Genomic DNA, 25,719 nt, shown 5'->3' on the forward strand with positions numbered 1-25,719 from the left:
TCCACATACATACCCTCACATTACTGACTGACAGTTGTTGCAAGCACTCAGAACTACTGCATACCCAGTGATTACAGGGTCCAACACCCTTTTATTATAGACATCTGTATGATGATAAGATAGCAACCTAGACTTCACTGTGCTGATTGAAAGTCAGGATGCAGTTTTACGTGTTTTCTTCATGTTCCGGTAGACTTAAAGGCATGTCATACAACATATTCTCATTTTGCTCCATTGCACGACAATACACAACACTGTCAGACACGCACTGTCTTTAGCGCAGTATTTTATCCAGATGATGAATTCTTTTCCAGACTTTATAAGCCTTTATCATGATGGTTAAGATAAAAAAAAAAAAAAGAAAGAACAATGACGTAGTTGTGGTTTTCAAGTGATGTTCATCTTGTGTCTTTGATGCTTGTTTGCATTATCTTCAGAAGGCTGTTCTAGCCTAAATAGGAAAAAAAACAAACAATCACATCTTAAAAGAGTATAGGGAAGGGAAATATGTATATACTCTAAGAGCATTACTTGCAAAGAAACCAAAATTATCTATTGGAAGGTCATAAATTAACAGTGTCAAGTATCTGGCATTGCTCAGAGGTACTGCGCCCCAACAGGATATCACACAAAGGATATGTGTGGAGGATATGGCTGAACGATATTTTGTAATTACTACAAAATTAAAAATGGAATTCTGTTGTCTGGAAGGCCACTCCTCTTCAATTTGCTTACAGAATTTCTCCTGTGCCTTGTGAGTCCCTCTAAGCTATGTCACTCTTCCTATTTCCAAGTTTTAAGTCTCTATTTAAACTAAGTGTCCATGTGCCTTGGACTTTATGAAATTTCCTGTCAGAACCTGCCCAAATGCTGCTGCTATTCACTACATGCTCTTTCTGATCCAATCATTCACATAGTTTTAACCTTCTGTCTTCTTTTACCTCTCCCTTAGTCATGATTTCTCCCTAAGTCGTATTTTGTTCCTTGCATTAACAAATTGCCACTGAATAGGGAAACTGATTTTTAGATTTGCTTTTTGCTTTGATATTTTGGGTTGGGGTTTTTAGCACCATATTCAGGTGTTTTAAGGGGTGATCTTTAGTAGAAAATGACGTAATAGATGAAATACAAGTCCACTAAGTGGAAAACACAGTTTAGTTACAAATTAAAAATGAGCCCCTTTGTTCACACTCTCCCAGTCCAGGTAGGCTGCCATCAGGGCAGTTAGAGTGCTGGGGATGGAGGAGAACAGGTTTTGGATGAAGGGGCTTTTTGGTATTTCATAAATTAGTAGCAATTCATTGAGCTCTTTTTAATTTCTATGCTGTAGTCTTCAGACTTCCAAAATGTGATCTCTTCCAATTTACTTCTTACTGAATTTGATTGTTTACTTTTTAGTAAATATGTGTGTGCATATATACGTATTTGTTAAAAGAGGCAGAATACTTACCTCTAGAGTCAGGTTCTCCCCATTTTCCTTTCTTTGGCTGTATTTCTTTTTAAGGCACACTGCAGTTGTGATAGTGACAATAAGCATTACAACAAATACAGCTATGGCTGAAGAAACAGCTATTACAGTATTTTCTTGAGTTGTGCCTTTCCTTTCACACTTTTCTCCCATGTACCACCAGTTGTCAGCAGCGGGACATCTAGAAAGTAAAAGAACAAATGTGTGCTATCATCGCCTAAAGATTAAAGGCATGAAAAGGTCTACCTAAGAAAAACTGCATCTCTGATGCACTGTTTCTATATGCCAAAGCATAATGAAGTTATCTGAAAATGGACTTCTATTTTAAAGTTGTCTTGAGTGGCCACCTGCCTTTACACATGTGCTTCTTTCAGCTTCCTGCTGTTTTTCAGGTCATGTCTTCAGAGAGAGGCTTTGCCAAAAAACCCAAGCACCATCCTGAACCTTTTGACTGCTTAACACTTGTCTGCAGCTGAACTATAGAGCTGCTGCTACAAAATGATCATCTTTTGTTACCAATGAAGATGCCCTCTGGATCACTCAGTTCACTTATCTGCTTCCTTTTCCTTGAAGTTTATAGTACTTCTGTTGATAGAAGACTCTCTTGCTGCTCCATGAAACTGATACCTGTCACTGGGACCAATGTCATGTAATATTTGCTTCCACTATTACTAATTAGCCTCAAATCCTGACGCCTTTTATCATGCTCAGCCTTTACACAAAACCCTTCTATCTTCTTCAAAAAGCCTTTGTAGGAAGGAGTTGAATAAGCTCATGGGGCAACTGGTCCAGAAGCTTTACACTGCTATTTTTATCCAATCAATCTACATTTACCACCCTCCAGGAAACATCATCCTCCTGTTTCCCCACATGATTTTAGGGGTTTTTTTATTTCTCAGCTCACGTTATGCAGCAATTTGAACCTGTGAGATAAACAAGGAGGAGACCACAAAATGGCCTCTCAAAGCACTTCTGACCAGATAAAAGCTGAACCAAAACTTAGCTGCAGGAATTCCTTAGTTCAAGGACTGAGCTAGTTGAAGGTGTTCCCACCACATTCCCCTTTCCCTGCTCCGTGCTTCTCCACTAGTAGATGAGGCATGGTCTGATGAGACCTTCTTACTGCAGAAAGGAGATAATTTTCAAATTTAAAGGACTTTTATGAGCTGCCTCTGCCCTCTCCCAAGAGGAAGGTAAGAAATGAAAATCTCAGCAGTCATTTAGAACTAAAATCAACTTCAAGGGCTTGATTCCTTCACCTTATCCAGCATCACAATCAGCTCCAAAACATTTTATAGTGAACATGTAAGGGTCCAATGATCTAACTCTAAAAAATACCTGTGCAGTACTGCTGAGTGCACACCTGCCCTAACCCAGATTGTTCCTTATGTGTTGTTTTTCTAGTTCCTGTCTAAGCCAAGCCATTTATTCAGAACTACCCTTAACCCTGAAAAGCAATCCATTTGCAGTGCACTGTGAAGATACTGACTATTGGGGAACTTCATGTGATCCAGCTTAAACAGAGTTCTGTATCACATTCCTCCTTGTTTCTCAATAGAAAATCAGAGCAGAAACTGACTGCTGGTCACATAATTCTCTAGGACAGAAAGTAGGTCACATCATAGGCACTAAAGCTTCAAACAGTCCAGATATGTCAGAAAATAAATGTTCTCTTTCCATAATTTCAAAATCAGGCATAACACTCAGCATAACTTTTTTTTGTCTTCTTGGAACAGCTTCTTGACATTTACTCATATTTGTGACCTCCTTCTGATGGGTTGCACAAGAATCGTTTTTCAAAAGGTTTCTAAATGGGGAGATATAACACTTAATGAGTCATCCTGACTCTTGTTGCTCCTGGCCTTTAGATGTTTGCCTTACAGCATTCCCCCAGTCTACCTGCCCTGGCACAGCATCACATAAGGTTACTCTCTTCAGCGTTAGAGCTTGTTTGAGACCTGGAACAATGCTAATAAGCCAGGTGAGTTACATAAATGTATCCACAGAGCATTAACTAAGGGTTGATATTAATTTTCCTTTAGGGCAAACAATGTTTTTGGGCCTCAGCTTTCACTGCTGGTTTCAAAGACAAGCAACTAGACTTCAGTAATTCATAGTCATAATTTGCACTACATGATATTTCTGAATCAAATTCTAAAATAATGTCTATGCTGCTTCCTGCCTGAGAAGTATTAAACATCTTTTCTACTGACACAAATGCTCTTTTGTTTCAACTGCATTTATATTTAACTCTTCTAAATTTTGCTATAGAGACTTCTTAGGAGGTGCACAGTCCACTTTATAACATTGGACTAAGACATTGCTGAAAACGATAAACACATTTAAAATACAATTTACAGAGAAGTCAAGCAGAGTACTTCAAATGGTCAAATGCTGCAGTTAGGAGCTTTGTTGTCCAAACTGATCATAAGTTTAATCTCACTCTAGCAGTTGGAAATATTTGCTTTAATCAGTCTTTCCTTTCCTTAGGAACAAAGATTTGTTCTACTAGAAACTTTCATTACTCTTTCTAAAATGGCATTTCAGAGTGAATAAAGGCAGTTACCTGCACACCTGTGCTCTATCTACAATAATACAGACACCGTCATTTTCACAAGGGTTGTCTGGACAGAAATCTGGAGTCTCTATCTCTGGCTTTTCAGTGACAGAGACTGTTGTGGAGGGTGTTGTCGTGGTGGTAGGCTGGGTGGCAGCTGTGGGTTTGGTGGTGGCAGCTGTGGGCTTGGTGGTGGCAGCTGTGGGCTTGGTGGTGGCAGTGTTGCTAGAGGTAGGTTTGATGGTGTTGGAACTGGATGTGTTCACAATATGGGTGGGTGAAACACTTGGCTGAGTTGATAGTAGATGTGATACATCTGCATGATAAAAAAACAAGAAATAATGTCTTCATGCTATTTTTACTCTTATTCTAATGACAAGTTCTAATAGTAAAAAGAGCCTGTCCACAAGTATAATGGATAAATAGCCTTTTTTACCTTTCAGGAGCATGATGTATTTTGGAAATGTCCCCTAAATTATTTCAGAAACAGGAAAATGTATTCAAAATATTCTATTCAAAATGATTTGCACAGAACTAGCATAATTTTATATATCTTCACATGAGATAAAGGAATTATACAGTGCATGTACCTATTCACAAACATATGATTTGACTTTAGATACATGTGTAGTTCCAAAACTGGAAAGTTTCCAAAAGTACATCCAAGTACATCATGTGTATCTATATCTACCTCATTAATGACTTTGTAAGTATGTGACACTCCTTTTTTTACTCCTTTGTATCATAAAGAATATCAGCAATGTTTACATACCTTCCATTGTTAAAAGAATATAAATGCCATCTTCTTTAATAAAGTTGCGGCTTCTAAGTCTCTGATGAGTTAAAAATGCACTTGTTCCACTTCCTGGACCTCTCATGAATGTAGTTCCATTAGGAAAAGTTGCTACGGATCCCACTTTATCTGGCCTATCCCAAAAATAATTTGATGAGGACTCTGGAAAAAAAGATTAACTGAATATAAGTTTGGGACCACTCTGGATTTCTTTCTCAGTAGGGTCCTTTCCTTCTTAGATAATCTCTGGTGCAAAAAAGTACTGAGGCCTCTCTCAACAACCAAGGCAGACTGCATCCTACTTTGCCTGCTTCTCCTTAGCTGCTTATGGATATCATGATTATGGAGAAGAAAATAAATTACTTAAAAGTCAAGTAGTAGGAGCAATGCTGAACCTGCCTACAGATTTTTGCAGATTTTTTTGCCTGAGATTCCACACTAATGAGATGCACAAGACAATGGAGATCTTCAACAGCTTGGTTTAGCATAGGGTATTCAGAAAAGAACCTGCTGGAGACTAGGTTATTGAAGAGCTGGTTGAAAACCTGTTGTTTTTTCTTTTTAGTTCTTTTAAAGTGTAGCGGGCAAAAAGGTTAGTAGTACATGAATTATCTGTAAAATTAATTGATTCAGTGCTCCTTAAAAAAGAGCATCTCTTGATGGGACAAAGGGCAAAGGGTACTTGAACAACCTGAACAATCACAGGCCACTGATGTCCCCTCCATTAAATCCTGTTCTAAATCTCAAAGCCGAGCCTGATTGTCTATGGAAGTATCTGACAGAGGGAGAAGAAACTGCTTACTCCAACACCTCTCCTGGTTAGGGAAAGAGCAGGAGTTACAAGGCTTCTCTTGCGAATCTTGGGCTACCAGCAATACATGAATAAACACAGAAGGAGCACAGTGCAAACTGTGGCCATAACAGCAGAGAGCACGTTTATGTCCATCTATCTATGGAGGACCTGGCGTGCTGCATTTTTCAGTTACAGGGAGGACATTTACTCTTTCCAGATTACCCGCTTTGTTTTCACGTAGAGACAGTGTCATAGAAAAATTGATGTAAATCATAACATTTTAAAAATAATACTGTGAATTAGACATTTTTATGCCTTCCTTCCTTCACTAATGTTACAGTCTGAAGGCCCAGGAAAGTAATTCAGTGGTGGAGGTGGTTTCTTTTGGCAAGACCCTTTCATCAATGCAGAAAGTAATTTTGGACTTAAATCCACTATTTATCCAATGATGACTATTGGAGGGGGGGATGTCTTTAATATCTCTCTTTATAGAGATGCCTACCGTTTCTCATACTTACATCTTTACTTCCACTGCCTCCTTTCCAAGTTATTAAGGACAATTGCTCCTTATCTCCTCACACCTTGAACGAGTACGGATTATGTAATATGAATCAGTACTTTGTCCATCTGGAAATCTGCACTGACAGCACTGTAACTTTTACAAGGAGGGCAGGGATTTGTTTAATAGCTGCACTTTTATCTGGTATGAACTGCATGTATTGTTAATTCAGTATTTTTCTTTTCAAGCCTTCTGGAAAACTTCCATTCTCATTAAAGCAGATATAAATGCATCTTCACAGAGCATATGGGAGAAATTTTAGGAGTGGATCATCCACCAGTTTCTTATGCAAATCAACCTTAAAATCCAGCTTAATCTACTTGTATGTTTCATTTTTTCTGGTCTGTGGATCTTTTATATTGTTGCTGCAAACAATTAAAACATTCCAGAAGCTGAAAAACCTGCACTAATTTACACAAAGAGAAAAACTGACTCCTTGTCTTTTGGCTGTGTTTTAAATGTACTGGATAGAATGTCTGATTTTAACTAACCTGATAATTCCAGAGGGTCTGTTGTTATACTTCTTTGGTTTGACATCCGTTGACGAATATCAGGATGCTGGTCCAGCAGAATCATGGTACCTTGTTGCCATGCACAGGGCCATTGCAACTGATCATCATTTGCTCCAGAAATCAAGTGGAAGTAAATTGCCAAATTAAAGGGGTTATCGATGGTACCATTTACATACAAGCCGACCTGAAAAGCATATCCTTCACTTGAATAAAAAGGTGGACTGTATATTCTTCCTGATGTCCCTGCTGGACTTGTGTTGAGGAGATTTGTGAAATTTCTGATATGCCAGACATGGTGGGGACACTGAGTTTCTGACAAGTTGATGTCATCAATAGAGAGGCCTCCGTCTGATAAACTGCTTCCTTTCACGCCTTGAAACACAACCCGGAATTTACTTGTGACATTCAAAGAAACATGATGGAGTTGCCAGTAACTTGCAGGTGAACCTGAAAAACAAGGGTAAGCATTTCTGAGTAAGCAGTACAGTCAAACACTGCACAGGTCTATGGACCCCATACCAACACTGTGTAAGAATTTCTTAGTTCCACTGGCTCTGAAGTGATGGAATATTTCTCCTGTAGATGTTACTTTTTCCATGCAAGATCATATTTTCTTGATTCAAATTTTCAACAGATTTAATATGCATAACAGGTCTGTAATTTGAGTGAAAACAGTGTTAATCATTCTTAAGACAGCTTCTTCTTTTATGTTTTTAAAGAACATTGCATTAAATTAGTCCAAATGTTGTGATAATTAGATGTGCAAAGATGGCTGTCACCTCTATTATTAAAAAGAAGAAATTTCAGAACAAGATATATTCAAATTAACATGTCTCAACAAAAAATGCTAAGAGGATTCTGGGAGCTTAGAACCACAAGATTGGTTCATTTGGTTGGTTTTGTGTATTTAAATGACTTGTCAGAAGTTTGCCTATGCAGAAGCACTCTCCATCCATCAAATGATAAATGGTACTAAGTTCAAATTAAACCACTCATTTGCAAAACCTACGTCATGTGATGAAACCTCACTGCGAGTTTGATGCTGCATCCAAAAGTGCCTGCACTAGCAAATTCCACTTGACTACAGGAGCAGTGTACACAGAAGAAAAAAGACCTCCGCACGGGGGCCTTGTAAGGCAGATGAAAGTAGGACATCCTTTGTTAATAGTATATACAGCAAAACAGTTTCTTTTGCTGTCTGGTTTATGTTCACCTGCATGGAAGACCAGACTTTCAGCTGCATTTACGGAATAAGCAGTGCCAATCCCAGGTACAGAACTCATGCCTAAGTCTCCTAACAATTCTAAACACAGCACAATGGATCTCAGATATAAGTCTTAATTTCTTGCCATTTTTCATTATTGTTATGATTAGGAAGGGAAAAAAATAAACCCAGAAACAAGAACAAAACACCCCACTGTTTTTTATTAAATTGCCTTCTGCATAAGCTAAAGATTCTGTGACCTGCACAGGTTATATGCAAGACTGGGATTTCTGACTCATGTTCAATGAGCAGATCAGCTAACTGTGCTGTAAAATGTCCCATCACCACAGCCTCCACAGTCTCCTCTGCTCCTGTGCCACAGACCAGCAGAAAGGGTTCAGGGCTTATCTCTCAGCCTCTCAAGCATGGTGGTCCAGTGCAAACCCATGAGCAGTTCAGCCAGGATGTCAGACCATGGATGGAAAGGGCTGCAGTGTCACTGTTTCTTCCAGTTTGTTGACTGCACTGGTGAGGGTAACTTCTCACATGAGAGCAATGAAACAGCTTGCAGGAAAAAAATTATCTCAAACCATTCCTGAAAGTTTTACCAGAGATTGTCAAAGAAGTAGGATGCCCATCTGGACACACGTATGAGATCAAAGACTTAAAAGGAAATTATGGACTTGAGAAAGAAGGAATGGGGTATGGGACCTAACATATATGAAAGAGTATCTATGAAGGAGGCTGAACTGTGGAGAAATTAATCTTGGCTTCAAAGTAGGGCTTGAAAGAGGTCAGAGAGCCCAGCCTGATCTGAAATCCTGATTGCACACAGGGATGATGAAAGCATGAGGGTGTAGAAAAGAATGGAAAAAGAAAAAAAAGGCACCAGTAGCAGGTGAGCCTAAAGGGATAAAAAGAGGCAGAAAAGTGGGCTTGATAACCTGTTTGTAAAAAAACTTGCTCAGACCCTTAGGTAACCAGAAAATTGAAATATTCGTAGCTGTAATGGAGACCAAGCAATAGTTAAGTATTTGAGAAAGCAATTTAATCATAAGGTGACTTTGGCAATTCTAGCTTAAAGAGCTCTTGTCCATTAGCTGACCTCAGTTGCTCATGCTGTAGGCCATAATCTCCTAAAAGCATAAGAACTAGATTTTCTTTAAACTACAACTCAAATCATGATCTGCTGCCCATATATTTCAGTTAAGTCATTTCAAACCTTGTTTAAAAAGTAGGTTAAATTTTATTTATCTTTTTTTAAGGTAGTATGTATGTTAGGGTATTTCAGGGCACTTACTTACACTTTCCATTTCTTTATTATTACTTTTTTACTCATTGCAATTTACTCTAATGACCAACTTCATCGGTTGCTATTGATACCAGCAATTCTGGAACAGTTAAAATGACTACTCATGGAATTTTAACTATTTTGGTGAGAAAACTATCTTGATAACCCAAGAGTTTGTAATTTGTGGTAACTGATTATATTATAGGAAAATCCTACTGAAGATCCATCAAGTATAATTTCACCAGCAGAGAATCAATTACATAGTTAGAGAAGAAGCCAAAGAATAACACTGGGAGATGAGTCACTTCGATACAATATTTTCCCCCAGTACTTTGAAAAGGATATTGAGTATAGATTAAACCAAAATGCAATTTTATTCCATACCTTTTACCTCTTCAATGAGTCTCAAAGTACCATTCGGCTGGGCTGAAGTATACTCCCTGACCCAGACATACAGCCGATCGGTTTCATGACCGCTGTTATAGAAATAGAATTGTAAGCACTGAAAGTCCCTTTTGGGATACAGAATTCGGCTCTCCAGGATAGCTGTGCTTCCCTCTACTCCAGTGCCAGTGTTAAAATGCATGAAGTAGCCAGAATCTGTCAAAATTCAATGAGAAATGAATAGTAGAGGAGAAAGGAAACAAAATTTTCCTAGTGTACTGCTATTCTTAACACTGTATTGTAATAACACAAGAAGACATGGTCAAGTCGGGGTGAGGTAGATTCTGTACAAACCCTCAGACTGAGGACTGTTACCTGTTCACGTTCTCTAGAGGCAGAACTGTTCTTCTTGAACTTTTTTTCTCCTTTTTTCAGTCTCTTGCAATTTGTATTCTTTACTCAGTGCCAGTAGTTCACCATTGACTCTCCCTCTGGAGGACTGGTTAAAGCTCCTGAACTCCTGAAGTTTGAACTCCTGAAGTTTAAACTCCTGAAGTTTTTTCTGACAGGTTCAGAAACAACTGGCTATATTCTCAATTAATTGTTCACCTCAGTTGGGATAATATATGTAATTTCTAAATACCAATCCTTTCTAAGGATTTACTGAGCAATTATTCAGAAAACAGCAATCTTTCTGGTGTGCCTGTACCATAGGTTAGAACATTTTATACAGTTCTCATGTCAGCATGTGACGCTAAGACTAGAAAACAAATGAGAAGAGATAAGGACATTCAATCTTCTCAAATAAGCAGAAAATTGAATGTTATCCCTGAGTATGTAGATTTATGTTGCTTAGTTAAAAAATAAACTGATTTGTTAACAACTAAACAGAGAGCAAGGCCAAGATCGAAGTTAACTCATATGCCTCTGCAGAATATAATTGCCAGAGAGATAAGAACAGTTTTTAATCATACCTTCACATTCTCCCATATTAGTGTGATCAGTATTTGGCCCAGCAGGAATGTGAGACAAACGCTGCCAATCACTGTTATCATCTGAACTTTGAATCATGCCACATATATTTTCAAGTTCAAAACTGCATGTGTCCATGAAACTCATGGAGGAGGCTATAACATTAAAAAAAAAAAAAAAAGAAAGAAAGAAGAAGTTGTGAATCTCCATTACACAACATACATTTTAATTCTCAATATCCAAAGACAAGAGCAGAGAAAGACTAAATGCAAACACCAAATAACCAGTGGCTTCGCTTACCATCAACATTCGTAAGTATATTGTTCTGGAACTCAAAGCATTTGGCGATTAACTCTGACATTAATAAGATGTTGTCAGGACCACTCTGGGCACTCAGCAAGCACAGGAGAGTGCCAGTTAATTATCAGATCACATTTTTTATTTACAAAAGGAATGCTAATAGCAGCCACAACCCACCAACTTTCACACTGTCAAAAGGTCCTGAGGCTTCCCATTCATTCCTCTTTCTTTGAGCTGCTCCAGACATGGGCATAGATTTTGAGCTGGAGTGCTTATTTTGAAATACAGCAGAGCAGAAGTTATTTCACTGCAATAAGCAAACCTTGATTTTCAAAATGCTGAACAGAAAAGAAAACATTTGGCAAAGGTATGTTTGGGACCAGTGGATATCTCATTTCATACAAATTTCTAAGATGTCTTGCATATGGCAAGTGAAAAATTAGGTAAAGGAAGACTGTGCAGTTGAAAAGGAAAGGGAGAGCACTGTATGAAATATTTTCTCTGTCTAAAGCAAACCCTGGATGAGTAAGGGAAGACACAGTCCAGGTTTATCCCTGATCTTAGTTTTGTTTGCCAATGTACCGTGTCTAAGCTCTGTGTAACACCAGCCAAGATTTGAAAACAAGTCATATAATAAAATGCTTTTCAAAGTACATATAAAATATTGTGGCAGGTTTAAAGGTTTCATTGCACCACAAAAAGGACCTTGAGTATCACAAAAATCAACCTCAATGGCATGCCAAATACTTCACTTAGGCTGTGGCTCAGGGAAGCACTTGAGTATGAGCTGCTGCCAAATCAGTTGTACCGCTGAGATATTTGTACTGTCCTCATGGAAAGCCAATAATCCTCCAGAGCTGCAAGGCTATCAGAAGTGTTGTGTGACTGATACCTTCTAAGACACAGCATTGGTATGATGTAAAAACCGAGAGAAGATTTTAATGGTAAACATTATATTGACTGCTGAGAAAGAAGGTAAACAAAAAGGGACAGTATTATATAAAAGAACTCTTTGAAATCAAAATATAAACCAAAATATGAAATTGATTTGCCCAAGCAGAAAAGAAGTAGCCTAACTACTTTAATTAGACAGTGCTGGCTGGCATGGAGTGGTGACCTGAACAACAGGAAGAGAGAAAAGCAAGACCCAATAGCTTATGACTTATTTCTTAATTTAATTCCTGAAATAGGGGAAGCGGGCACTGCTTGAGGCAGGTTTTGAGCTCCGTCTGCACCAAAAGCCAAATACTTTCTTGGTATGTAGTGAAAGGCTGGAATTGGAAGAAAATACATGGGGGATGAGTGCTGGTGGAAAACTCACGATCAGTTTTGTTAAGTAGTAGGCTAGAAGGGTAAAACAGACTAAAATCTACTGTTATCATATGGCCTGAAAGACAGTCCTGAAAAAAAGATGAGAACAGCACTAAAGTATCAGTCATGATTTCTTATGCTGTAGGTTGTGGGTTTTTTCAATGTAAGAACCGAGTTTGCCATTTTTAATGCAATTTCCTAAGCACACAAGCCTTTAGCAGAAGTTAATCTTAACTTTTTCCTTGAATCATGTTCAGCAACATAAGTAATCTTCTGATTCCTCTGGGAGGATATCTGCCATCCAAACCATGTTTGGCATTCTTAATCTTCCCTCAAACCTGAAAGGATCAGCCTAGCAGCTGAGTGGGCAAGGGTAAGACCCATCCTCCCTGGCACAGGGGCCACTTAGGCAAATGGTGGGTCATCTGAAGAGCACTTATGGCTCTGTAAATATCATGGACACTATACAAAGCCAAGGGACAGACTAGGCAGCAGGGAAGATCCTGATTGCACTGAAGGTGGTGGCAGTTTTGTCACTAATCTCAACATGACTGGGGCTTATTTCACCCAGGGAATGTGCCTGTGGGTTAAGAATAAAGTTAAAACATCATGAAGTATTCATGTAATGCACAAGAATGATGGAAAGTGTATAAAATTAAGGAGGAGGAAGAAGGACCCCATTCACTTTTAAAGACATCCTTAGCTGTAACCTCTTCTGTAACACCTAATTGACTGTGCGCCAAGTGCTAGAAGGTAAGGCTGCATATAAGTGTGTGTTCAGTTTAGACCTACATGAACAGAAATATTTTCATCAGAATTGTATACGTAAAAAAATGCACTGTTTTAATAAAACTGTTTGATAATTATTTAAGGTATCTGTAGAATGAGGCTTAAAATATAAATGTAAACTAGTACTCACTACTTGATATTAAGGCAGTGAGATAACAGTTTTCATCTGAGTGCCAGGGCACGTTTGATGCAGTCACAATTACGGGATTACATTCCACATAAGTCTATAGATAGACTTATCTATATTTCTCTGTCTCTTACTTCCACTCAACTTTCTAAAATAAATCCCATATAAGCAAAATAACTCTTTTGACCACTTTTGTAAGAGACTGGGTTTGAAACTAAAAAGAAAAATCTAAAAAGCATGCATTTGCTTCAGAACAGCATCTGTACCCTATTTGCTTGAACACAGGTGGTCTCACAGATTCCATGAAAGCAGAGTAGGTATGATAGCCACAGCAAAGATACTAATTTCTGTACAGTCTCTGAGCAACAGCTGTGCAATAATGGAGAAAAAAACCCAGAAAGCTTTGTGCAGAAGCACACATTTTAAACAGCCACCTGAGGGATGAACAAGAATCAGCTGCTGAGTGAAGCTGGTTTTTAACCAAGGTCAGATAAAGTTGCACAGAAAACTGCCGCATAGCAGTGTTTCTGCAGGAGGCCTATGTTATTTCTAGCTGTACCGTTATTTATGGTGGTTTTAACACAATTCACTTCTCCAAATACGTTAGCATCTCTTTCACTTGTGCCTGGATGAGTCCAGCATGTATGTATCATCACCCTCTTTTCTTTCAGATGCCAGAAGCAAAAAAGTTTAAAAGCAATGGAGAAACTTACAGCAATTGTACAGCCGGTTCAGTTTCTGGAGATCATAATCACTGAAATCCATTCGCTGCCCTATAACCTCCATGAATTCTGGTATGTTAGTGACGATGGTGGGTTCAGTTCCATTCCTGAATGCATTCTGGCTATAGTGCATCACAGAAGTATAGTCATAAGGGACATTCAGGGAGTCTGATGTTTTATCATCGTATTTGTTGAAATTATGTTCTCTACCTAAATGGGAAAAACAAAAGGAAAGATTTTTTGTTGCCCAAGAGGACCAAGTTCTGTGTAAAGACCCAAAGTTACAGAGAATTCATCAGATCCCCAAGTATTTTTTTGTAGTCATTTACTTGTCCTTGCTCTGTAGAACTATCTTATTTCTAGTCTAGAGTTATTTACTTTCCTCTTTCAGCCACTGGAACATAACGCAATGACTTCTGCTGGATGAAACAAAGCTTTTTGCTACCAGAAGTCTTTTTCCTGTGAAAATACCTGTAAAGTTTGATGGGCTTATGGTATCCAAAAGCGGAGATACTGTTTTATACTAGGATTGATGCCATTTGCAACTGCGGTGAATCCCTGTTTCTAATCTGTATTCTCTGATACATAATTGCTGGTCATTTTAGCTCACAATAAACCAGTTAGAACTGGCACCAGATAAGCTTTCAGAATTTAACTTTACAGATATTTTCTGGAGTATGAGCAAAACCCCATTCCTAACTGCCTAATGGAAGGTAAAGTTTTAAATGTTTTAAATTAGTCAAAATACACTAACTATATTCTGGTCAGTGTAAAAAAGCTGCAGCAGTTTCAAATGGCTAACAATAGTGCAACTTGTCATCAAGAGTCAGCAACATATAATGGAAATCAAATAACAGAGGCTAAGTCATTTTCTGTAATGTATGCTTGCATATGCACCTGACTATTGATCATGACTAAATAAGAATGCACCAGACTTGATCATTGTCTATTTTTTCAGTCTTCTGTGTGTACCTGTGTTAGGAAAGCATCAAATCTGTGTATATAACTTTGTTTCTGTACTGCCTGAAAGTCACAGAGGACAAGGGCAAGCTGAAGAGGCAGAGACTGAGCAGAGTTCTGAGGAGCCCTGTGCCAGCTCTCAGGCTTGTGCCAAATACACTGTTTCTTACTTTTACAAGGTGCATCACTAAAGTAACTCTCGTGTGATGCAGACCCTGAGAAGGGTCTCTCCTACCTGCACACCCTCTCTGCACACTCTGCTGTCTCAGCTCTGCTGCACGCACCAGGTGTTGGCGAGAAAGAGGATGACCAGTGTTTATTTGCTAGAGATTTTCTACTGACATTGGTCACATTGGGTTTTTTAGAGTGGGATTTTTTTTCAATAACTTCTGTTTTGTTAAGGGCTCTCAGACTAACAGTGCTTTCAGGGTATTCGTTTTAACAAACCAAATTATTCCCTTCTGCTGCTCTGCTGTACTGCATGTAGCATAACAGGACTCAGACCTCTAGTTAGGGCTTTGGCAACTGCTGCAGCACAAGGAATAACCACAGCAATCACAAACGAGGCTTTCTGTCTTGAATAGGTGTCACTTGATATTTAATTTATTAATATGCTGGCTTTGAAATAGAAGTCCAGGTCAGAGAATAGTGTGACCACCAAAGGATGGCTGAAAGTGGTGTTCCACAGCTAAACCCCCAACACCAGAGCCTGAAAGGAAAAGCAGGCGAGTGACTGACCTGGCAGAATCCTCTCCCAGATGATGGACACATAGTCATCCCGGTCGGACCGTGACTGCTCGTGCCAGAATCCCAGGGCGTGCAGGAACTCGTGCTCGATTGTTGCGATCCTGTCACAGCCATCTCCGATGGAGAGCTCCTGCAACCCCTCTTGGAGGTTTCCCACTGAAGACCAGCAGCTAGCATTGAAATAAGATGAGAGAAGGCCTTGTGAGATACATACCATCCCCATGTCATGCAAACTGTAGAATCAGGTACATTTTTAACTTGAGTGTTGAAGTTACATTTTGCTACAGAGAGCACTTTTTCATTGATCTGTTCCTTATAGGATCCTTTCCTCTCACATTCAGCTCTGTTTTGATGAACAAACAGTCCCCCCACTGTTTTTAATGGGTTTTCTTTAGCAGAAAAATGTTGAGCTATTTGTGACAGAAGAAAACTGATGAGGATTTCATTGGCACTTTGGTAAACATTAAAGACTATGGACACATGATTTAGAGCAATTAAGTTACTTCAGATTAACAATTTTCAGATGGACCACAGTATGCAACTGTGAGTGCACTTTGAGCCAGCCCCTACCGTAAGGGAAACCAGGTTCACGCACACTCTTGCCTCTGCCATTGCAGTTACTTCTCTCTTCATTGTTTTGGCCTTTTGCTTTGTGAGGGGCTGTGGCTCCAAAGCAAGATGCGCTTCTTTGTGGCTGTGTTTACCTTCTGAAGGTTTTGTGGATTTGATAGTGCTTTTCACAAGCTCTTTTCTTTCTAGCTATTTGTGAGTTGCTGTTCTAGAGCACTTGCTGCTGACACACGCTCACAAGGAAGAGCAAAACCACAGATGTGCTGGAAGTTTTTATTAAAGGATAAAAATTTCAGTGAGCTATCTGCACAAGACAATAAAATGGCACCCCATGTCCACAAACTAGCAAGCACAGAGAGCTACATTTAAATTGATATTTTATGCAGCAAATAAATCAACACTTACCCAATGAAGAACATAAAATTAATCAGGCACAAAATATGCCGTAGGATTTGCAGTCCTATCACCCCAGAAATTTAAAAACACAAGCATACCACGAGCTTTCGAACCCTGTAACTTATTAGTACAACGTATTCCCCGGTATTTCTCTTCCCACAAAGCAGCACAGGCCTTGGCTGTTGATTACTTATTAAAATCACAGTATGGCACCTCAGAAGAAGCACATGTGGCATCCATAATTTCACAGGCTTGCCTTGAACAAGGCCTCATATTGATTATGCAGCTTTTTCTTGAGTTGTGCGGAAGTCTAAGAAGCCCATCACTGTTCTGGGCCCACTTCATACCAAAGCAGCTGCCCCTGGCTTCACAGCAGGCTGCAGGCAAAATCAGCATCGGAACACCACGGGATGCAGCTTCGCCTTCCCTTCGGACTACCAAATGCCTACAACACCACCATTCTGCGGCCACAGAGGGAGTAAATACATGGTCTGTGTTGCCCAGCACTGAGAATAAAACCAAGCAAGTGGGACATGGCATTCCAGAGCAATGAGTACCTGGAACCCCCTGTTAGGAGTGTCTTCAGGAGGTGAAAAAATGGGAGAAAGTCATAGTTTTCCAAGTGTGTGAGAGCTATATCTCTGATTCTGTGCTTTCTGCATTGCTAGTTGCTCTATCAGAGGCTAGAGAAACAGGGAAGTATCTGCCCTGACTAATCCCACCAGTTTTCTTTTTGGAAGATGGGCTGTAAGTAGATACCTGCCATTAGTAGTGATGATGCTACTTATTTCAGGCACATTTCTATGCTAATATCCTGCTAGCAAATAACTTCCCATAGTATCACAGATCACCAGTACCAGCACATAGACACTTTGACTTCCCAGCACCAAGCTGGTTAACCAGGGATCTGTATCAATCTACTTCTGCATTGGTTCCCTTTGCCATGTGCCACAGTGGCAAGCAGCTGAAGTGACCCCTCCCAGGAGACCAAGAAAACCTGATTTTCCATGTGGAAATAATAGAGATGGTGTTTATCCTCCCTGGTCTGCTAACTGTTTGACTCTTCCAGACCACACCAGGTTTCCTGCTGAATGAGTCCTCTATTCATGAGAAGAATACAGAGCTGATGCTGTGTACGTACATCAGCCTACAAATGTGTATTTGCACAGGGCAATCAACACAACAAAACAGCAGCTGGCTTCTTTTGTGGCTGACTTCATTTGGATTCAAAAGGATAATCCAGATGAGGACTTTATGGTCTACTACAAATCCTTTTGACATAAAATTCCCCCACCTTCCCCTGTCTGTTTCATAGATGCAAGCCAAGATTGGAAAGGCAAAGATGATTTATCAGCTTTTTCTTGGTGCAATAAAACTTCATTAATCTGGCTGGTGTTGCCAGGAACTTTGTGCTCCTGTCTGCACTGTACCCTCTGGACTGAGGTCTTTAGTCTGCAGTTAGAAGAGTCCTCACTGATTAAAAATAATAATAATAATTAGGAACTGCAGAGGGGAAATGGGTTGGTTTACCCACCTTTCACCTTGTCCCATTATATCACAAGATAGTCATGGAGCGAAATGAAAGGCAGTAAACGCAGGGTCAGCCCTGATAACTTTTTTGTACAGCCCAAAGCTAGCTCACTGAAAGTGGACGGCCATTTTCAGGAGGCTGCACTGTTTAGCTCCAACCTTTTAAAAAGTGCTACTCAGCATTAGTTGTTTTAAGAATGTGTAAGCTGAGATGATAGAAACATTTCAGGGCAAGCCACACACCAGGCAATGAGGACCAGATATGTTATCCAACTAGAATGACTTGTCATCTTCACCACCATGACTCATCTATTTTTAACAGACATATAAACGAAACATTGTGCAGAGGCCTCTGACTTGCCATAGGCTAAATATTGTGGTTCTTTTTCAGGTACAATTGTTAGCAAATTCAATGCATACTTTAGGTGACGAAGGACTAAAAAATTTATCTACATGGGTTTTCCATTTGGCTTAAAAAGCCCAAGAGTCATTAGCACAGGAAAATGCATTGTTCCCTAAGTCTCCACTTACACGTCTTTTAGGGTTGAGTTTCAATGTCATGTGTACAGCATGAAGAGAAGAAAGTATAAAAAGCCAGAGACTAAAGAAATTCTGAAACAATTATCTGCTGCAAATATCTCAGAACAAGTCAAATGGAAAGGGAAACATTTTTATTATCAGAAAATCTTTTCCCATTTATGAATGCATTCTCATATCAGGAAATGATTTTCTGAAAGTAAATTTCCTCAGCAGGCTATCAAGCTTTCCCTGATCTCCTTTTCTAAAAGAGAAATGTTTCAACATAGAGTGGAGATATATTTGTTCTTGTTGCACTGTTTTGACAGAGACTGTCTGAGAAAGTGAAGCATCTGGGGCAATTCTGAATTCTTTATGGAGTCTTATTTTGCAAAATTTAAGGTGGAATAGCATAACTATTCATCAAAAGAGCTAAATAAAGTGAAACCTCTGTTAAATATCTCAGTGCCATGCAGCATTTAAAAATATTACTGTTATATCTGAATGCTGGTGTGACATTGCTCAGATGCAATTCCGTTGTTATAGTCAAAAAAATTCATTGTCCCACAGTTAGAACTAACATATTGCTGCTGGGATTTTTTTTTTTTTAGCTAAGGTATATTAAGAATGACCATTTGAAAGCGATACTCCATATATCCAAAAATCAGTCAAGAAAATAATTCGCTTGTTTCTGATATCTTTTACCATGCTCAGAAAATTAACTCTTAAAGGATTCAATTTCTTCTTATATTTAAAAACAAATATCAGCAAGAAATTGTTGATTGCTACCAAGGTAATATCTGTTTTGGAAACTACTATAATTTCCAGTTAAAAAAGACTGGTAAAATGGACACAACAAAAATACAAAATTATAATCAGATATATAAGTTTTAGAGTGAATACTGGCCATGAAAATAGCTTGAAAGCAAACCAGATGAAATTTGTTTTACATGACTCCTCTTACCCACTTCCTTTGATCACATGTATGTAATTCTTCTCCCCTTCCCAAGGTTTGAAGTCAATACAGGTTTTCAGTCGATACTGTTCAAATGCTTTGAGGATGAGTGCCTTAGCATTCATGTCTGCAATGTAAACAGCGTTCTTGTCAATACTGAGCCAATAGGCTTGTACTATTATCTGTATGGAGCAAGTCCTAAGGGTGGGCCTTACTCCAGCAATCTTTGATCAAAATAAGCAGGCTTTTTGGTGGATTAAGACAAGGGGACTCAGCAATGTGCCACTGCAAACTGTGTTGTCTGCCAGAATGACAATTTGCCCTTGGTGCTGTAGTTTATGTACATGGCCAGGTAAGCTTTCTGGCTTTGAAAAGATCTTCGGTGCCCTGTTTTTATTTCTGCTTGGTAGAGTTTCATGTCTCAAACATATGCTTTTAAATCGAATCAATTTTCTGGGCCACAGCAATGGCGGGATAAGAGCCATCCAAGAAAGGAGGTGAGAACCAGCACCAACACTAAGGTGATACATGCTGCTTGTGCACACCCAGGCCAAATCCTGCTGTGGTGAATGGCCTGCTCTAGGCTTACAATAAAGGGTACTACAGAATATTTATCAATCTGTATTTAACATTTCAATCAACGCAACATACAGACATCGTCAAGAGCAAATACCGTACCTAGGCTATCATCAAGGACATAGGGAATAACATGGGGCCACCGATAGTTGTCACCAATGATGGAGTTTCGTGCCTGCAAGTGAGAAAAAAAATAAGTATGCAGTCCTCAGTAAAATGTGGGTCAGGATCAAGGACTACAATAGTGCTAAAGCAAAGCATTTTTCCTACAAGTCCATGTAAGACATATCATCGAACAGCTCAAAAATTTCAGAGGATCACTCAGAGATCTAACGCTTAGGTTTGAAATCCCTTCACTCCCTTCTACCAGTGTCTCCAATTTCTGCACCATTTTCTCCATAGGAATTACCTGAGATTTTGATGGATGTGTGAGGAAAGCTTCAGCTCCTGTGGGAAGCATTAAGATCTAAAGTCCTGACAACTGTACAGAGATTAATAATCTTTTAATTTTTCATCATGCAAGGGTTTGTTCCTGTGCCCTTAGCAAGTGCTGTTCTTGCTTCCGCTGATATGCTCAGGCCAAAGCAGTTCACCAAAAGTGAGAGTAAAACACTGTTGATTTTCAGGTGCTCAAGACAGTTTGGGGATTTCTACTAGGTGTTTTTGGGATGTAACTTGTCATGTAAATGTATTTATTTTTTTAATTGATCAGGTAGGGGTACTGGGCAGAGGCTTTAAAACATGTTACAGATCTAATTTTTTCCATTAGTTCTAGTGAATCTACTTACATGATGAAGGTTTTGCAGCACTCATCTGTAAATCTAATTAGCTTATTATAAGTATGGACAGATAAATGAAGAATCATTTATCAACCTGTCCGGCTGGTGATTGGTGCTGCTGAATCTCTTATAAGTTCCAATACAAGAAACACAGTAAAGGAAACAAGAAACTAATAATATTGATCTTATGGCTAAACCGACCTTACCCTGGATAATGTTTCTGCAAATGCACCAGGATCCTTCATTGTTTATGACATTTTGTAGAAATCCATCCCCAAATATATTCAGTTTACTGTTACATAAACAGCATTTATTGTTAGTAGGAGCAGAATACATCAATCATTTCCATGCCAGCGATACTTTATGTTGCATAAGTCAATGACAGGTTTCTGGTTTTATATTTTAAATTTGAACTCACCCTGTTAAGTTTGATGTCTCCCTCAAAAAGGTTTAGTCCTAAAGCTACAGAGAAAAGGAGATTAACGTTCAGTTATGGTATTGATCTGTGGCTACTGTATAATAAAAATCACCAAAAAAAAATTAAAAGAGAAACTGAATTTAAAAAACCTTCATTGATGTCAAAGATGTCTCGATCAATTCCTCCATCTACATCTAGTTCTGAAAAATAAAAAGACAAGTGAGGTAGGACATTAGCTCTTGCTGTTATCTTTATGAAGTGTGAAAATTAATGCAATAACAATAACAGTAATTATAAATCTGAGTCTGTCCTAGCGATGTTTATGAGCAGCTGGTTTTGTTGACTGCCTCCCATGCATGTAAATAGATTTCAAAACAGAACTCACCAGTTGTCTCTGGAGAAGGCTGGGGAGGGGGAAGAAAAAAAGATATTATTAGAAAGGCACATAATGAAATGCAGCTCGCGTTAATCTCACGACGGTATTAGAGATGCGATTTAAGCTCTTAGCTTAAATCAGCATTTAGTGTATGGGTTTGTGTTGGATTGACTGGACCCACTGCCTCTTCATTTGACTAGAAATGTTTATTTGCTTGTGCGTCAGCTTTCCCACAGGCAGGGACACCTTCCACTAAACCAGGTTGCTCAAAGCCCCATCCAACCTGGCCGTGAACACTGACAGGGATGGGGTAGCCACAGCTTCTCTGGGCAACCTGTTCAAGTGGTTCCTGTTCCATTTCTTCTGAAACAGCCCTGTTTCAGCACTTCATAGTTTTGCACTGTTTCAAACTTCGGTAGTTTTGAAGATACCCAACTCTAAAAAACCCAGTGTCATTCATTGTGGAAAAGTGACCAAGTCCATTGAAAAAATGTTTCGAGAGTTGGGCAGATGCAAATGCTGCAGGATTGATTTTGATCTCACACTTCACTGAGTTAGCTGGTACTACGCAGGTTTACACTGATACTTGAAAAATAAGGATGGGGACTTCAGAAGAAAGAATAAACATATAACTGTATACAGATACAGTTTAATAACCTCAAAAATCTTTTCCAAATGATCCATATATTTGAAATGTCAATAGACTCCTCTTACATTTCGAAGTTTTTGTTGCATGTATATCCTATCATTACATTTTGTTATCACTGGATATGCATAAGACAGTGTGCATGTATTCAAGTTTCGGAATTACAGTGAAGTTTGCAAAACAAGCTGAAAGTACACGAGGAAAGTGTGTAATGCATTTTGAAGACTCCATTTGCTTTTAAACTCCAACTCTCACACAGATTTCTAGCTAATGTGGAATTAAAAGCGACAGGTATAGCTTGCAATATTAAAAAAATGAAATCATTGTTATCATTGAAATCAAAGTTATTGTCTTTTCTGTCAAAGATTGTTGATGGAAGGAAAGAATCATACCTCTATATGTTGAATCCCCTCATAAGCATTAGCGGGGAATGTTTCTACAGTTTGAATAATTATAAACTACAATGTACCCATACCTACTAATCAGAAAGCATAACTGTGCTAAAGGTAAAAAATGGCTAGCTCATGGAAAAGCTCCTCTATCAATCAGCAGCAAAAGCATACAAACTGAAATTAATGTAGCTAAGTCCAGCAGTACTTTTGGTGCAGAAACCAAACTGTGAGTCCATGACTAAAGAGTACCAAATTCAGCAATGAACTGAAATTCAGGCTGGTCCTCAGCATCTGAAAACTGTCACTGAATGTTTAATGCTGAAGGAATCCCTTCCATCACTCCTTTCCATTTCTTTCTCAACAAAACTGGGTCTTTAGTCTTGTGAACCTCAACAGCAAAACACTCCGTTTCAAAAGGAGTATCTCTGCATATAAATATTACTTGTTTGAGTAGCAGTGACTCCAGTCTCATTACCAGCCTGATAACTGAGACCTATATGATGCATTTCTAATCTCTGAAAGTTTTGTAAATAAACAACAGATTCACAGTCCATAGTCACATACAGAGGAAGGTTATATTACCTGAGGTGTACCAAAGAGGAATCTAATTTAGTCTAACCACTGCTACTTTCAAATCTACACACACAAAAAATTCTGAATATTTATAATATTAGTCCCCAACTTTGGCAAGCAACATGGCTTGTGTGAATTAAATTACAGTGAAGGTTAGTCAAACAATGGCTTGTGAGCACATTCAACTAGCAAATAATCCTAGTGCACCTTGAACAGGTGGGAAACACCTCACTTATTGTAGTCACGTAAAACCGAGGTAAGTACACTCACTCAGTAATCAGTGGAGAAACAAATGGGTAATTAATCTGTCCCTAAAATATCCATGGCACTACCATGATGCCCTGGCAGCTCCAAAAGATGATCCACCTCATCTAGCTTGGACATCTATTCAAAGATGTGATAAATCACAGATGAAAATTCATGAACTTCAGATGGAGTATAGTCAACCAGTTTGGATGAGACACTTTAACTTACCAGTGTTTTCTCCAGACTATATAACTTTAAATATTGCCATCCAGAAAGAAGCTCTTCCTGGCCATAGGGCACATGGAAATTAAATAATTGGTCCTAGTGATCAGAAGCCCCTCTCTCACGCAGAAGCTGGTTATTCGGAGTCAGTTTGATGGTAATAGCTTGTAGATGGTAGTAGCACCCTGCATCACCTACTAGAGGCTTTACCAAAGCCTGTAGAGGAATCTAAACAAGGCTAAGACTTGAGTTTCCAGGTTGGGAACAGAGGAACAGGTAGTTGTGGTGGGCAGCAGTAATACACGGGAAGTGTGGAGCTGGGATTGTGGGGGATACAGGAGGACTATGGCAAAGTCAGGGACATAAGCTCTTGACTTAGGGAGATGTATGAGCATGTATTGCATTGTGTAACACCAAAATTCCTGGTCTCTATAATAAATTATCGCAAGATGAGCAAAATGCTACTTTTCATGACAAAAGACAGGAAATACAAAATCTCATCTGTTACTTTTTGGCATTAAATAGTTCAGCTGGATTGGAGGAACAGAGAACAGTCATATCCAAGTATATCCAGTGGCTAAAAAGGCATCAATTTCATTATCAAATATATTGTGTTATAGAAAAAAATATGAAAATCCTATTTCCATTCAAATATGGAGGAGCAAAATAAATTTTAATACTTATCTTGGTTCTAACCCCAGACTTGCTATTTTGGTAATGGTACTTTGAATATTAGTGGATGTTTTGCTTAAATGGGGAATGCAAGATAAGCTCTTCCCATGTACAGCCAGGCCTGTTAAAAATAGCAGCACTAAGACCCCAAGGAAAGAGAAATCTTTCTCTCTCTTCCATGCAGATGACAACAGAATTCTTATTTTGCAAAAGCAACATACTTCAGTCTTTTCCTCTCAAACTCATCTTAAGCTGTGCTGCTTACTCTATGATATAGAGAATACATATTCTTTGTTTTCTTACCTGGCTCCAGACCACCTGAAGAAGAAGAAGCCAAGTTAGGAGCACAGGCACAGAAAACCTGCCCATGTTGTCCTCCAGTCAGAAGTTGCATGGACAGAATTTCAGACCAACTTGGTATGTAAGACAGTAAATACCATAAATCAAAACCTTTGTCCTTTCATCAACGATTAACTTACCTTCCTTTCCTTGTCCAGTAAGCAAAATTCATCATTACTATATCACAATCACTAACATATATTTTAACCACTTGTAAGCACTGCTCTGAGAAAAAGTATTGGATGCAAATTGAAATACAGGATGAAATGGACACAAGGAAACGGAAGTACAGAGGAAATAGACACACTAAAATACAGAAAATGCCATTAAAATACAAGAAAACTTTTTATTATTACTATTATTATTAGTTTTAAGCACTGGAACAAGTAAACAAGTTGTCCAGAGAGTTGTGGAGTCTCTGTCCTTGGAGACAATTAAAACCCAACCAGACATGGCCCTGAGCAAACTGCTGCGGGTTACCCTGCTGCAAGCAGGGGGATTGGACTAGGCAATCTCCAGAGGTGCCTTCCCATCTCAATCATCTTGTGATCCAGTGAATAAAGCTGGCACTAAAACCTTTTGAACAACAGAAACATAGCAAGACTCTTGGCAGGTAAGACATTAACTTATTAATAAATATGTAAGTTTTGACAGAAAGTTAAAATGATAAATTCTTGCACATTAAAAAAAAAAATAAAAATCTGTCAGCAACACAATTTTAGTATCTTGCTTTTAGAAAAGGCGATGCCATTTCCATTATTGATATTTTTGAAACACTATATTTGTCACTGACTGAAATAATTCTTCTGGGTTATTTAAAAATTCCATACAAATTCATTTTTAAAATGTAAGTACCATTGTACTATCACCACTGTCTGTGACTCTTTGGAGTTTTAGTTTCTTCCAACTTCAGTCATCTCTTCTACTTAATAGGTTCCAGAGAGTGTTGAAACTGCCACAGCTTCTTATGCTTAAATGGAAGCTACTTGTGGTAACTGTATGATCAGCCTCAGCTAACCTTTTA

At 38.8% G+C, this 25,719-nt stretch overlaps 1 protein-coding gene across 1 annotated transcript; it reads right to left on the minus strand.

The window, feature by feature from the left end:
* Positions 1–25,015, minus strand: MEP1B (meprin A subunit beta). The gene is made up of 15 exons (XM_030506920.1): positions 24,660–25,015; positions 21,615–21,633; positions 21,379–21,429; positions 21,230–21,273; positions 20,135–20,207; positions 19,466–19,583; positions 15,481–15,659; positions 13,774–13,992; positions 10,536–10,688; positions 9,562–9,777; positions 6,662–7,129; positions 4,798–4,980; positions 4,035–4,341; positions 1,451–1,649; positions 1–451 (listed from the first exon to the last, which is right to left on the minus strand). Exons 1-15 carry the CDS (start codon positions 24,723–24,725, stop codon positions 434–436), a joined length of 2,313 nt encoding a protein of 770 aa, XP_030362780.1. The 5' UTR covers positions 24,726–25,015; the 3' UTR covers positions 1–433.
* Between the last annotated feature and the right edge of the window lie 704 nt (positions 25,016–25,719).

The sequence above is a fragment of the Strigops habroptila genome, chromosome 1 (assembly GCF_004027225.2).
Source record: "Strigops habroptila isolate Jane chromosome 1, bStrHab1.2.pri, whole genome shotgun sequence".
Taxonomy (NCBI): domain Eukaryota; kingdom Metazoa; phylum Chordata; class Aves; order Psittaciformes; family Psittacidae; genus Strigops; species Strigops habroptila.